Here is a 13,378-nt window from a genome sequence, read left to right on the forward strand (position 1 = left end):
GAAGGCCCTAAATCATTATGTCAGAAGCAGGAAAAGAAAAATCAATAGAGGAAGAAGGTTGGCAAGGTCTTGGGTTTTGAAATCATCAGGAAACAAAGCAAAGACATAGGCTGTGAATAGTTTAATTAATAAAATAATATAATTAATTAATTCTAACTAGTAATAAGCCTGTGTGGGCTTAGGATCATTAAATATCTTTATTCCTTTGTATAGCACAGTGGATTTAGGGTTGCAGTTTATAGCATTATAAATTTATAGCAATCCATAAAAAGGCTATAAAAATTTATTTGCATTAACAGTAACATTTGAAAGGCCTTACAGCCTCTGGATGTAGACTTATGTTTGTAGTGTGAATCAACAGCTAAGCCATTAGCAAGCATTCCTGTGTTTTAATTTTGGTTGTCTAAACAAACTGGCATGTATAAGCTGTAGCTGAAACCTGCAACAGGATTCACAAGATCCTCAGGTGAAGGTAAATGTTGATGAAAAACAAACTTCTCATAGAAAAGATTATTCTGGTAGGTGAGAGTATTTGCAAGATGCAAGACAAATTTAGTAACCTAGATTCATGCCTCCTTATTTAATGTGCCTTGTAAGGTTTTCTGAGCATTATAGCTATGGCTGTTTTATACAGTTGGTTCACTGAGAAGAATCAGAGAAGTAGCAAACTAAAAATTCAAAACTGCTTGTATGTAAGTCTAACACAATATTTATTCAACTAAAAAACCCTTTTGCAGACTCACCTTTAGATAAAAATGATGTTTCTGCAAAATAGCTTCAAAGACTATGCTCCACTGCATGTTGTTGCTGCAGTTGCAGGAAAGAGGAGGATGCTGGTTCATGTGGTCAGAAGCTCTAGGAGCAGAGGAAGGAAGACAATGGCTGGGCAAGAGCACTCTGCTCTTGGACTGTCCGTTGTTATGTCTCAAAATCTCATGAATGCACATTCCCACTGCTCCAGATTTCCAATAAAAGAAAGGACAGAACTGACTTCAGATCAAGAGAAATAATGCACATCATTAAGAAGAAGAAAAATAAGGGAATAAAGGGCCGTAGGACTCAGACACTCAGACTAACAGAATTCAACAGGAGGCTCACTGCAAGCTACGAGTGTACAGTTGCACCAATTAAGCTATAGAAGCAACCGTAGTAAAATTTCACACTTGCAAACCTATTTTTGTGATAATTAGTGCATAGCTCCACTAATTTGAAATGCATCTTGGGCCAAAATTATCCTGATGAGTATTCCTGTGTACACTCTGTCAGAAAAGATTGTCATATAGGGATTTGTATTTCAGCTTTTGTGCCTCCCCAAAGATGTTCAATATGTTGAGCTGAACAGAAAATACTCTGATGTGGTTTATAAAGGCTTTGAATGAAAATTGCTGAAAACACCCAAGATTTTTCCAGTCTGGTATTAAGCCTAACGAAGCCTTCTATGTCAGCATGTTTGCTAGAAGCTTCCCAGATAAGGAATGGAAAATAGCAAAGAACTCCAGAGGTGCTTGTGTCTATGCAGGGTGAGAAGTGGGCCTCCATTGCAACAGCAACCCATGGTCAAATGGGATTAAGAAAAGGCCTTTGGCCATCAGAGTTTTTGTTATGGCTCTGTTGTGGCTTACCAATAACTTCAGGGAGGAGTGTGCTAACAAGAGAATTGTGTTCATCACTTCAGGTTCCTCAAGATGACTGGACTGGCTACACTCCACGAGGAAAAGATGACGAGATTCCCTGCCGCCGGATGCGCAGTGGCAGTTACATCAAAGCCATGGGGGACGATGACAGCGGAGACTCAGACACAAGCCCAAAGCCATCTCCAAAGGTTGCTGCACGAAGAGAAAGTTATCTCAAGGCCACCCAGCCATCCCTCACCGAGCTCACCACCCTCAAGTAAGTCCAGGTTCTGCTGTATCACCTACAGCTCTCCATAAAGATATACATTTTCTATGTTTGCTTCTTCTCTTTACATTTTCTATGTTTTTTATGTTTGTTTCTTCTCTTACTTCTAGCTACCAGTTCAGGTACTTATTTGAACAAGTGTGTTATATCATGCTTATTTTTGCATTTTTTTTTTCTTAACAAGAGTAAATCTGGGAGTGTATTTCAATGTTATTCTGGAAAGGAACCTGCATTATGAACTTGCAAAATATTTTAACTGTTAGTGTTAAGTGAGTATCCAGGTAGGTACAGTAGGTGTCCTCTTTGAATACTTCGCTAAAATACAGCTTTGGCCTGCAAAAGCTTTGTGTAAATGTATATTTATATATATTCAACATTTGAAATTCACCCTAAGATAGTCTTTGCAACTCCAGAGAGAACCTAACATTTAATTAAAAATAAGAAAGGCCATCTGAAAGTAGACAAATCCATATTTTCCACTCAGAATTGTACTTTAATTTGTGGAGAAGCAAAGTTGGACTTTTTTCAATTGTTTATGAAAGCTTTAGCCAAAAGCAATCATGAGTTTGTGGTTTTTTAAATGCTACTATTTGTTTTTTCTTTATTTCTTTTTTTTTTTTTTTTTCAAAAAAGCCACCCAAATTGTCAGGAAAAAAGCACAAATGGACAATTTTGTATTAACATTTTATTTTAATTTATTCTAAAATTGAAAGGTCCCTTAAAGCAAGAAAATAAATTATATCCATAAAAGAAAATAGTGTGGATTTAAAATCAACAGTTGTTTCTGTCTTTTTTAAAATTCTTAGCTATAATAGTGAATCATAGTTCACTGGGCTAAAAATAACCCAATTTTAGTATAACTTGCCTAAGGCTGTAGCTTTAAAATGGGAGGAAAAAATAGAAAGGATCTCTATCTCTTCTAGTATCCATGATCAGTGACAAAAGACTCCTTCTGCATTTTCCTGATTAATTTCTTCTCCTTCCTTGTCCTCCACTACCCCATTTTTTCCAGAGACCTTATCTGAGAAGCAGATTTTAGAGAAAACTGTTTGATCCTTGTTAAGAATGTCATGCTCTTGACATCAGTGATGAATAGGCCAGCAGAAAAAAGCAAGCTTACTGCAGATCCCCGTAGCAGCCTGCCTGAATTTGTCTCAAGGGAAGCCTGGGATTGCTTCTTCTCTGTCTTTCTATTAGTGACCAAAGGAGAAAGCAATCTCATTTTCTGCAGGGACTTTCATAATCTAGCTGGCTTTTTTGCTCAAGGGATCCAGTGACTCCTTTCATCATCCAGAAGACTTTACCACATCCTTTCCTGAGCCAAAACTCCTCCTCTGAAATCAGTTATTGCAACCTCTGCAAGGTGAACATGAGTGTTATTTACCACCACAAACTGCATCCAGCCATGCATGGACACGCTTTCAAGCACAGAGATTATTCTTTCCGAGTTTTCAGAAGCATGCTTTCCAGAGTTCCAAAGTGTATGTGAAGCACAATGCATCACAATGAGTGTATTTGCTCTTGGTCATTTCTGTTCTCCATAGAGACAAGATTTGCAGAAAAATATATATTTATGAAAAATCAAAAGTCCTGCATGTCACTGTTCACCCATGGAGGATGTCACACCAGGCAGCAGAAGCTTTTAGCTTTCAAGTAATTTTAATTCAGCAAAGTGCTTGTATAAATACTTAATTTCCCATGTTTTTTAATCCCTTCCTATTTGGGAAAGCTTTTAGGAATGTGCCGAATTTTAAGCTGCACTCTGTAAAATTCAAGTAAGTTTAGGAGGTGTGCAGAAGTAGAATGTAAATCATAGGGTAGAAGAAGAAAGATGGTAAATGGTAGCAAAATGAAAAAGAGGAGAAAGCATGAAATAATTTTTCTTTTTCAATGGCTTTTCAGCATAAACTGGGATAAAAGAGAATTATTTCTGTTAATCTATGCTGATAGTTTAAAGAAATATATCTTCCTGAGAAACCTTTCACTTTCAGAGGCAATTTGTATAATACATAATTATGCAGTGCTTTCATTACTTTCTGCTGAACATGGTAATTTCTGGGGGTTTTAAGAGAAACAGCTGAGTGCTTGTTCTGGGAACTGAAGTCTTCTGTTAAGCTAGGTCTTTGTTTGAAGACTTCATCATACTTTCTTAATAGTGTGACTTGACCTTCATAATGACATTCATTTTTCATCCCATGGCTACCCTGATTACTCCAAGAGTTGTGTCAGACTTTTGCAGGTGTGTTATACAGAAACTAAACTAGAGCCCCTAACTCACTGACTATAGGTCATCAAGCAAATGTGTGATGTCTGATAACAAGTTATTTCCTTGGCTTGCTGTTGACTTGGGTTCAATTTGCACCTGAATAAGAGCTTTGTGGAAATGAGCCAAAGCCTGCTCTAGGCAGCAGGCAGCCTTTTACTGTCACTCGTGGACCTTCTAGTTGACCTCAAAGGGTATTATTAACACCCTAAAGCTGAGTGGTATTTCACTCCTTTAATTATGGGGTTTTTCTGTCCATGAAGAACAAAGCCTGCTGTGAAATCAGTGTTTCTACAGCAGTAATTGTCAGGAATCTTCCTGATGCATTTCTTTCTGCTACTCCCTTTCTCAACTTGCTGTATACAGTCTCTAGTTGGCTGCACTTTCATCTCTGGCAGAGCAAACAACTTAAAAACATGTTCCCTTTTGCTTTCACTGTTGTTTTTGAAGTGATTTTTTCATCTTCTGGGACTTTTCCTCTCTGACTCCTTTAAGTCTAATATTGGTCTCACAACCCACACTGTACCTCCCACCTACCTACCTACCATTGCTCATGCGCCTACTCTTTTAAGAAAGTATTTTCATTATTACCAGTGTTTCTTTTTATATAAGGAATAACCTTTGAACAGCACAACTGTGTCATATCTCTTTTACATAATACAAATTTATTTTCCTGGTTTTGCTGAGGATTTTTCCCTGCCATACTGTACAATCTCCCTCCTACTATTTTCCTCCATTGCCATGGTTTCCATGTGGTTACAGCACATGTGTCAAATGGTGTGGTACCATTCTGGATAAAGCACAGCTTGCTGTGATTTTGAAATACACACCTCCGCTGCTGCATTCTCATTATCCTATCAGGAAATAAGCAGTTGTTTTTTTTTTTCTCTGTCTTTGCTGGCAGTATGTTCTTGGTGTTTAAGCTTTCACAGTCTAGATGAACTGATTCAACTGGGAAAAAGTGGCATTTTTTTGCCATTCCTAATAAGTGGCAAAAGTTTACCTTTCACTTGTAGGCAGATGAAAATGGACTGATTAGCAAACTTCTAAAGAAGGTGCAAGTAGCAGATAACTGACAATTCTGTTACAGCTGAGTTTGATTCAGGATATAATCCCTCACTACTTATATCTACCTTGATTATGTTTCGCATGGTTTTTATTGAGATAAAAAGTATGCAATTACATTGCTGTCCGCATGCCAACCTGTCACCTCCAGCTGCCAGTAACTCTTAAATCCATTGACCAACTATAACCAGGTTTGCTAGAGAGACTGAAATTTGAAAGATATGAAGTTCTAGAAAGCTTTATCAAGATCTGTAGCTGGATAAGGCAAAGAAGGATCTGCAGCCATCCCTTTTGTTCTTTTGAAGGACTATGGGCAAAGTAGCTGGTGGGTCAGCACAAGGAATAACATGGCAGCATTTCCCAGCCTAAAAAGATAAGGAATATGGAAGGGTCTGGAACACTGTGTTGAGGACAAGAGGACTGAGAGATGGATCCTGTCACCACAGGTTTTCTACTTAATTTTCCCCCTTTCCTCCTCTCCACTGAAGGTATACTCACTGCTTAAAACACAGATTTCAAATTATGCTTAACTCACTATTGCTGCTATTGTGGGGACTTCATCCATTTGAATCTTTTATTTGAGGGTTTTGTTTATTTGTTTGTTTGGAGGGAGTTTTTGTATCATATTACAAAACTCAATGGTAATTTATTTGTATACACGGATTTTGGGTTAAATACAGTTGCAGGATTTTTCTTTTGAACTCATATTTGATCACATAAAATTTTTTCTGAGACAAGTTGTACTCTGTGATCTCTATTGAATTGAAAATTTTAATGATCTTGATAATTTGTAGATGCATTTGTAGAACTTATATAAAAAGAATAGAAGAAAGAACGGAAATGAGGGATTTTTCTTAGCAAATCTTTATTTTCAAGGTATTTTACTAGGTCTGTGATGTTTTTCAAATCAGCTGTGAATAGCAGAAACTTATAAACACCAAAAGCCCTTTATAATGCACACCAAGTTTCACCACTGATGATGAAGATAGTATTTGAGCATATAATCATCAGACTTTTTTACTTTTCATCCCATGGTAAAGAATTTTTCTATATAAATTCCATCACACTTGCATCTGTTCCTATAATTTACTGCATAGATGACTTAAAATAAACTAAACAATTCCTATCTTTAAAGTTTATCAGAGACATTGAAAAAAAAATCTCAAAATAGGGGCATGTTATTTGTTTACACCAACATTTATATTTTTATGTGTTAATACAAATAGTATAAGTACTTTCTACTTGTATGTTTACGGGAATCCAGAAACAAAATTGTTTTAAAAACCCAATCACAATAAGTTATCAAGCTCAATTAAGTGGTATAATCTGTTGACAAGCTTAGTAGCAGTGACAAGAGCAAGGAGAAAGAGATAGATCTGATTTATCATCCTGAACCCAAACTTTCACATCACCTTCCTGAGAACTGATCAAGTCAGTTCCTGGAGGACAAACCACCAAGCTGGAGTCAGCCTGTATTACGAACCAAATCCTGAAAGAGTTGCAGCACCAACTCTGCTAGGATGACTTGGAAGGAAAATCAAACCACTCCACTGTTACTTAGTATAAGACATATTTCAAGATAGGAAATCTCCTGGTCTTCCTAAAAGTGATCCTTGGGAAGTGTCTGCACTGCGGGAAATTACAATGGTTGTATGGATAATTTTAGCCTGAAACAGTGCCCAGGCTGTTCTGTCATTTGAGCTGATGTCTTTACGCTATACTTCATCACACGGCACATCATAAATCCCTAGGTATGAAAACCATCCCAGTCTTGGGAATGAGTGCGTATTTACTTTGAGGTGTTTCTATATTACTATAATATATGCCAAAATATCCAGAAAAGAGGAGGGGCCATATAAACAAAAGCACACTTCTTTCTTCTTTTTTTTTTTCTTTTCTTTTTTTTTTTTTTTTTTTTTTTTATTCTTTTTTAATGAGGTGGTGTCCTCATTCTGCTAAACTGATCTGATCCAGATCACAGGCAGGGGGAAGGGAGAGGTGTTGCAATACCACATTTTCATTATGGTGAATATTTTTAGACACGTGGAGGGAAGCTCATTAATTTTCTTTCTTGCTGAGTGACTCCCAATTAGAGAACAATGACTTTGCTAATTGTACAAAAGGAATAAGCCTGATTAATCTTTTACTAGTGTTTTACAGTATGTTTTCAGTACAGTTGGTGTAATTTGTTTCATGTTGCAGTCTCTTTCATTTTTATCAAACTTGTAGCTAGGAATTGTTTCCAGGTTCCTTGAAGTGTGCTTGTTTCTTCTTCTTGAACAGGGAGTTTCTTTTAATTTTGCTTTAAAGAGACAGAAGCATCTCCATGTGCTTTGGACATACACCTAAGGAACACATGTATTCTGGAACTATTACTGCCCTAGGTAGTAACTTTCCCAGCTCACATTCACTGATGCATGATATATTAACTTTTTTTTCATACAATTGCAATCCTTTCTCTCTGAAACTAGGCAGAAGCTGTTGGACATATTTTTCACTTTTCAGGCTTGTGTGTCAAGTGTGATTAAGTTCAGTGAATAATTTATAAGTCAGAAAAAATTTTAAAGGCAAGACAATTAAAAATATATTTATTTTGAGGTAGTAGGTGGACATACTTCAGAAGCCAATGGTTTCCTTATGGCAGCTGACATCTGTTTCGTGTATATGATATTTAAGGAGGAGAGGATATTGATTTATTGGAGGAACTTAGAGCTTGGAGCTTTTAATGAAAGTTGTTAGTGATGGATTTATAAAGCACATTCAGTCAGTTAAGGCTTAATGTCACTGATTGGCATGGGAGAAATCCTGTGTCCCACGGTAGCTTCCCTTCAGGGTTTTGTGCCCTCCATACACAGAAGTATGGATGCCTTTACAGCACAGAAGTGACATCCCTACATTTCACTACCCAGGACATGGATAGGATGAACAGTCCTCCTCTCTACTTCTGTGATGATCCCCACCAGTTTATCTTGGAAACGGATTCCCCAGATATTACAGTCTCACTGGTAGCAGTCATTGCTTATCACATTGTAAAACCAAAATTTCTATTAGTCCACACCTAGCTACATATGATCTGTTATGTCAGTATCACCATATTTATATAAATATTATTTCTTGTTTCTCTGACAGGAGAAGTGAACATTTTCTTGTAATCTGTGATGTATTCTATTGCTATGGTCCCACTTGTACTTTTACCTTTACTTGCTGAAATTTCAGGCAATCATACTGTTACAATAAACTTGCATAAGACTATCCATATAATCATAGAATGGTTTGGGTTAGATGGGACTTTAAAGATCATCTAGTTACAACCCCTCCACACCATGCACAGGGACACCTTTCACGAGGCCAGGCTGTTCAAAGCCCTGTTCAACCAGGCCTTAAACACTTCCAGGAATGTGGCATCCACAACCTCTTCTCATGTCTCACCACCAGGCACAGTTAAGAATTTCTTCCTAATATCCAATCTAATCTCCAAACTTGCTTTTTTTTTTTTTCAGTTTGAAACCAGTCCCTCTTGTCCTATCACTCCTTCTCCAGCTCTCTTGTAGGTCTCTTGTAGGTACTGAAAGGATGCAATAAGGTCACCCCAGAGCATTCTCTTCTCCAGGCATAAACATTGGCAAAAAAAAAAAAAGGCAAAGCCTATAATTTTCTAGCCAAAATGTGATTTTTTGGCAATATTACAAAAAAAATTTTGGAAGACAGTAATCTGTAAAAGAAAAGCAACCTCATTTAGATGATTGTCTTATTTGCAGACTTGAAAATCCTTGTCCTGTGTCCAGTCATCTGCTCAGTTTTACACAAGATTTAGCTTTATATGGAACATAGCTACAGATTAAAGTTAGGATTTCCAACATCCTAGCTTCTCTCAATTAAATTGTTAAATTAAATCCTAGAAACAGTTATGCATTTTACAGCAAATGATGTTGATGAATACAAGGTAACACTGTTGTCTCTTAAGAAGCAAAGCCTATCATTGCACTTTATGTATCAAATGGGCACTTCTAGGGCTTGTGTTAAGAAAAACAATTATAATTACTGAACCAAAATGTGATTTTCAGCCATATCTTTCAGTATATTGTTTACAGAGCCAACATGTACGTTTGTGTGCAAACGTGTTTGGTTTTCTTTATTTTTAGCCCTACTTCTTCCCACATACTTAAAATACTGCCTCAGAAAGGGAGTTAATAATGTCCAGTGGAGGCAGGAAAAAAAAAGACTGCCAAGACATACACAGGCTATATGCTATGAAAATTTTCCTAGCAGTAATGATAGTTAAGCGTGGGAGTTGATTGCCAAAAGAAATCACTTCACTGGACGTTTTCAAGAAAAGGGTAAAAAATGTCTGTCAGAACAAATTTAGGTATTGCCGATCCTGCTTTAGGGTCGAAGGAGGGACCAAATGACCCCTTGAAGACCCCTCCAGACCTATCTTTTTTGATTCTCTGTCTATCTTTCTCAGGCTGTTAAATATCCACTGTCACTGTTCTTACTTCCTTTCCTTTACTTATTTTTTAAATGTAAAAATAAAACTCTCATCAGGACCAAATTAATCCTGAAGGCCTGTTGCTGAACAGTAAATATAGATATCCCACCCACAGCAGTGCTGTGCAATTCTTTCATGTTCTTTAAATGTTATTTCATTGCTAGCATTTTGAAATCATGTTCCCACCGCTGCCAGCCATACCATGCTTGACCCTTGGTATGTGATCTCGTACTACCTGCTTTAATTTGCTGAGGGGAGCTCAGCTGATATATAGAACCTGCCATGCAGAAAATGCACAAGCATAAAAAGAGATATGTGTTTGCAAAAAAAATCAGTCGGGAGTCCTTAATGTTCTACATAGCAAGACAAGCAAACAGGCAACAAAAATTAAGTTAATTATTCATAATAATTTTCTATTCTGATCAGCTAGAAGTGCAACCATTTTTCACTGTGAAATGGTGGAGCCCTTTCAGATTAAAAATGGAAGAAGTTAAAATAGTGTTGCTTTAGTTTTAATGTGAAAGTACAAGACAGTGTTTCTGCTGGCATGCTTTGGGTTCTTCTGTAAATCATATTAGGGTGAGAGAAAGAGAGATTAAGGTGAAAACTTGTTCTGCCCTTACAAATAAAATATACTATTACTATCTAAGTCATGTTATACCCAGTTATTTGTTTCTTCAATTTTCTTGTGCTTGTATTACTATTAAGATAGAGCAACTTTGTAATTCCCCGCTGGCTAGGATGCGGGATGAAGAGTGGGAGCATGGGGCAGCAAAGAAAGTGTATGGCCCCTGTAATAGGTGCAGCATCAAATATCACTCCTCTCCCTGTGACATATGCAAATGAAAGTTCATCTGAAGAGACCTGACTTTTTAAAATCTCCTCCCCTCCTAAAGAAGGTATAAATCTTTTTAGAAGTGTGGAAATGAGGGAAAATCCTTAAAGGCCTTTTTTACATTGTGCCGGCTTTGTTACTCGTTGTACCCCACAAGGGCAGAGAACCACCATACAATCACTGTTTCATTTGCTGGTGTGGGAAAAAGAATTGTTGAAAGCACCTTTGAAGCAGCTGCTAAATTCTTGTGAGAGATTTCTGTGGTTCCTTCTGCAGCTGAGCTACACAGCAATTTCCCATTCCCCTCCAGAAGGGCTGTGCTACCAACCAGCCTGCACCCTAGCTGCCCAGCAGCTTTGCCTCCAGCCAGCCCAGGGCCTGCAGAAAGCACTAACTGGTTTTGTCAACCCCAAACGCTAGCAGCCACATCCACAGCACCCAAATCCTTCTCTTTCTTCAAGTAATTTTGGGCTGGCAGACATATTTGAGCTGTGTCTGTGCAGCTCTGCACTGTGACAGTGATGTATCATGCTGAAGGCAATCTCAGGAGATTTCAGGACTAGTATATAAATCTCTCTTGTTTTATATATGACAATTGCTATAGCAAATCTGTGCCAAGCCTTCATTACTCCATGCTTGAAAGAAAACCTTGAGAAGCTACTTTTGGGAGGTAGTCCTCCTTAGGTTAGTCCTAAAAATGTTCACTGTTATTTATTACTTTAAAAGAAATAATTTGGTTCTGAACTTTGCATAAATCTGAAAAATAAGTATAAGTACATAATGCAGGAAACTTAGAAACACTCCAGTGAAATGCTGTCTGTGTCATCAACTGAGTTGTAGCTTCATCACATAATAGTTATGTTTGTAGAAGTGACAAATTTATATTTATAAAAGATGAAATTTTAAGGGAAGACAATTTCTATTTTGAATAGATCTTTTCTTCTCTATTCTAGTGGGGTGTAACCAACATGTCATTAAACCATCCTTATGAAGTTGAAATGAAAAAATGTGAGAAATCTCAGAAACGCTGGCAATGCCTTGTCAATAAGGTCCAATCTAAATCTCTAGCCAAGGATTCCAGCCTTGCACATGTTGGACTCATGTCAGCCATGTGGCTGCAAGAGCTGTGAGACAACAGGGCTTTGGCAGAGATGCGTTGCTCAGACTTGTTTGAAATTCTGGTGAGTCAGGCTGTTCCACTGCAGTTGTTCAGTCATTTGTTGTTGGGGTAAGATGTCATTTCTGGCAGAGGTAACTCTCTGTCTATTACTTCCTGTCCTCCACCACTTCCCTGCCCCCTACAAAAAGATCATTTGACTTAGGGCACAAATTAATTGTTGTTTACCTGTGATGAACAAGTTTGATTTGAGCAGGAGTGGATGATGCCTTATTCATAAATAAGATGTTAGACTAACAGTGGCTGGAATGAATGTCAGCACTACATTACTATTATATTTTCCCTTTTCTCTCTTTTTTTTTTTTTTAATAAGTGATTCCTTAATACACTTATCTAAGTGTCCTTTCTTCATTAAAAGAGACAAGATTTACATGAAGAATAGCACAATTACAGTCACTGTCCCTTCACTCAGTGAACGAATGTCCTATCAACTATTTCTATATTTCCACCTCCTCACTGCTTATTTCCTTTTATTATGAGTTTCATACTTTGAAAGTAATCAGTACATAGCAGCTTCTTCTGCTTTCATTTATTATAACCCTGATCCTTACACATCTTCATGCTAGAATTTCATCAGTGGTCATTTAAATTTTTTTTCATTAGTGCAGTTACTAATATCATTCTTATCAATCTTTCACAATTTTTTCATCCCACAGTTTCTTGTCCTGTCCTTTCTTGTCCTGACTAGAGCCAGCCTGTTGTTAGCACTCCTGGATTCCTCTCTTTGCATTCTTTCTCACTGGGGAGGTGTGCAGCTCGTGTTGAAAACAGCTCTGTCTTCCTTTGGTTTTGGTACTCCATTGCTGCCACCATACACATTGTGGGTAGATGCACTCAGTCATGCTTCAAGCTATCTTCGGAGTGATTTCCTCAGCAACTGGGTTTGCTCCCTGCTCCATTTGTCCAGACAGAAGCTGCTGCAGTGGCTCAGGACCAGAGCCCGGCAGCTGAGGTGCCCTTGTCCCTGGCCAGCGGTCAGGTGGTCTTTGCACACTGATCCCTGTGCAAACACACGTGAGCAGCAAGGAGGCTTTATCCTATCAGCTCTAATTGTTCCTTCTCCAGAGAAGCTAATCAGATTCCTTATATCTCTGTGATGACTGTGGTATCCATCTGAGTGCTTTGCCTTTGGCAGAATATGGACAAGCCTGCATTTTCTACTGAAATTGCTTGTTATGACTATATTTCTTCCCCTGTTCTCGGAAGCAGTATGTCCATATAATGGTAGTTTGTTATTTAATGTAACTAGTTTCCCTAAGGGCAACAGCCCAAAGAATAATAAAATAATCCATTTGAAGTTCATACAAACAATGACTCACCTGAACAGCTGTCTCTTTAAAAACAGGGCTGTAACTTGATGCTGATGTTGTAGAGATTCTTCTTCTTTTGAGTATGTTCCCAGATTATCTATTTTATTTTATGTAAGTCCTTTAAACCATGTACAAAATAGAGAATAGTAAATAATACACAGAGGAAGGTTCTTTATTTTTAAGGAGTATGTTTAAAGAAGAGGATGAACTAAAATTGACATGTAAAGTAAAACTCAGAACTCTGAATTAAAATGTTTTGAGATTTATTTTCAAGCCTCTTTTACAATATTTTCAACTATCATTTTTTTAAAAAAATCTAGACTCTTGTCATAATACTTAT

General features: G+C 37.5%; 1 protein-coding gene across 18 annotated transcripts in view; it reads left to right on the top strand.

Annotated features, from left to right (window-relative positions):
- The window catches only part of DLGAP1 (DLG associated protein 1), a 401,209-nt gene that overhangs the window by 275,383 nt on the left and 112,448 nt on the right, over positions 1 to 13,378 (top strand). For all 18 annotated transcript variants that reach the window (XM_030266041.4, XM_030266040.4, XM_041714249.2 and 15 more), the window contains one exon: positions 1,676 to 1,890. In XM_030266041.4, the coding sequence (XP_030121901.1) occupies positions 1,676 to 1,890 (215 nt within the window). The remainder of the gene's footprint in view (positions 1 to 1,675; positions 1,891 to 13,378) is intronic.

The sequence above is a fragment of the Taeniopygia guttata genome, chromosome 2 (assembly GCF_048771995.1).
Source record: "Taeniopygia guttata chromosome 2, bTaeGut7.mat, whole genome shotgun sequence".
Classification (NCBI taxonomy): domain Eukaryota; kingdom Metazoa; phylum Chordata; class Aves; order Passeriformes; family Estrildidae; genus Taeniopygia; species Taeniopygia guttata.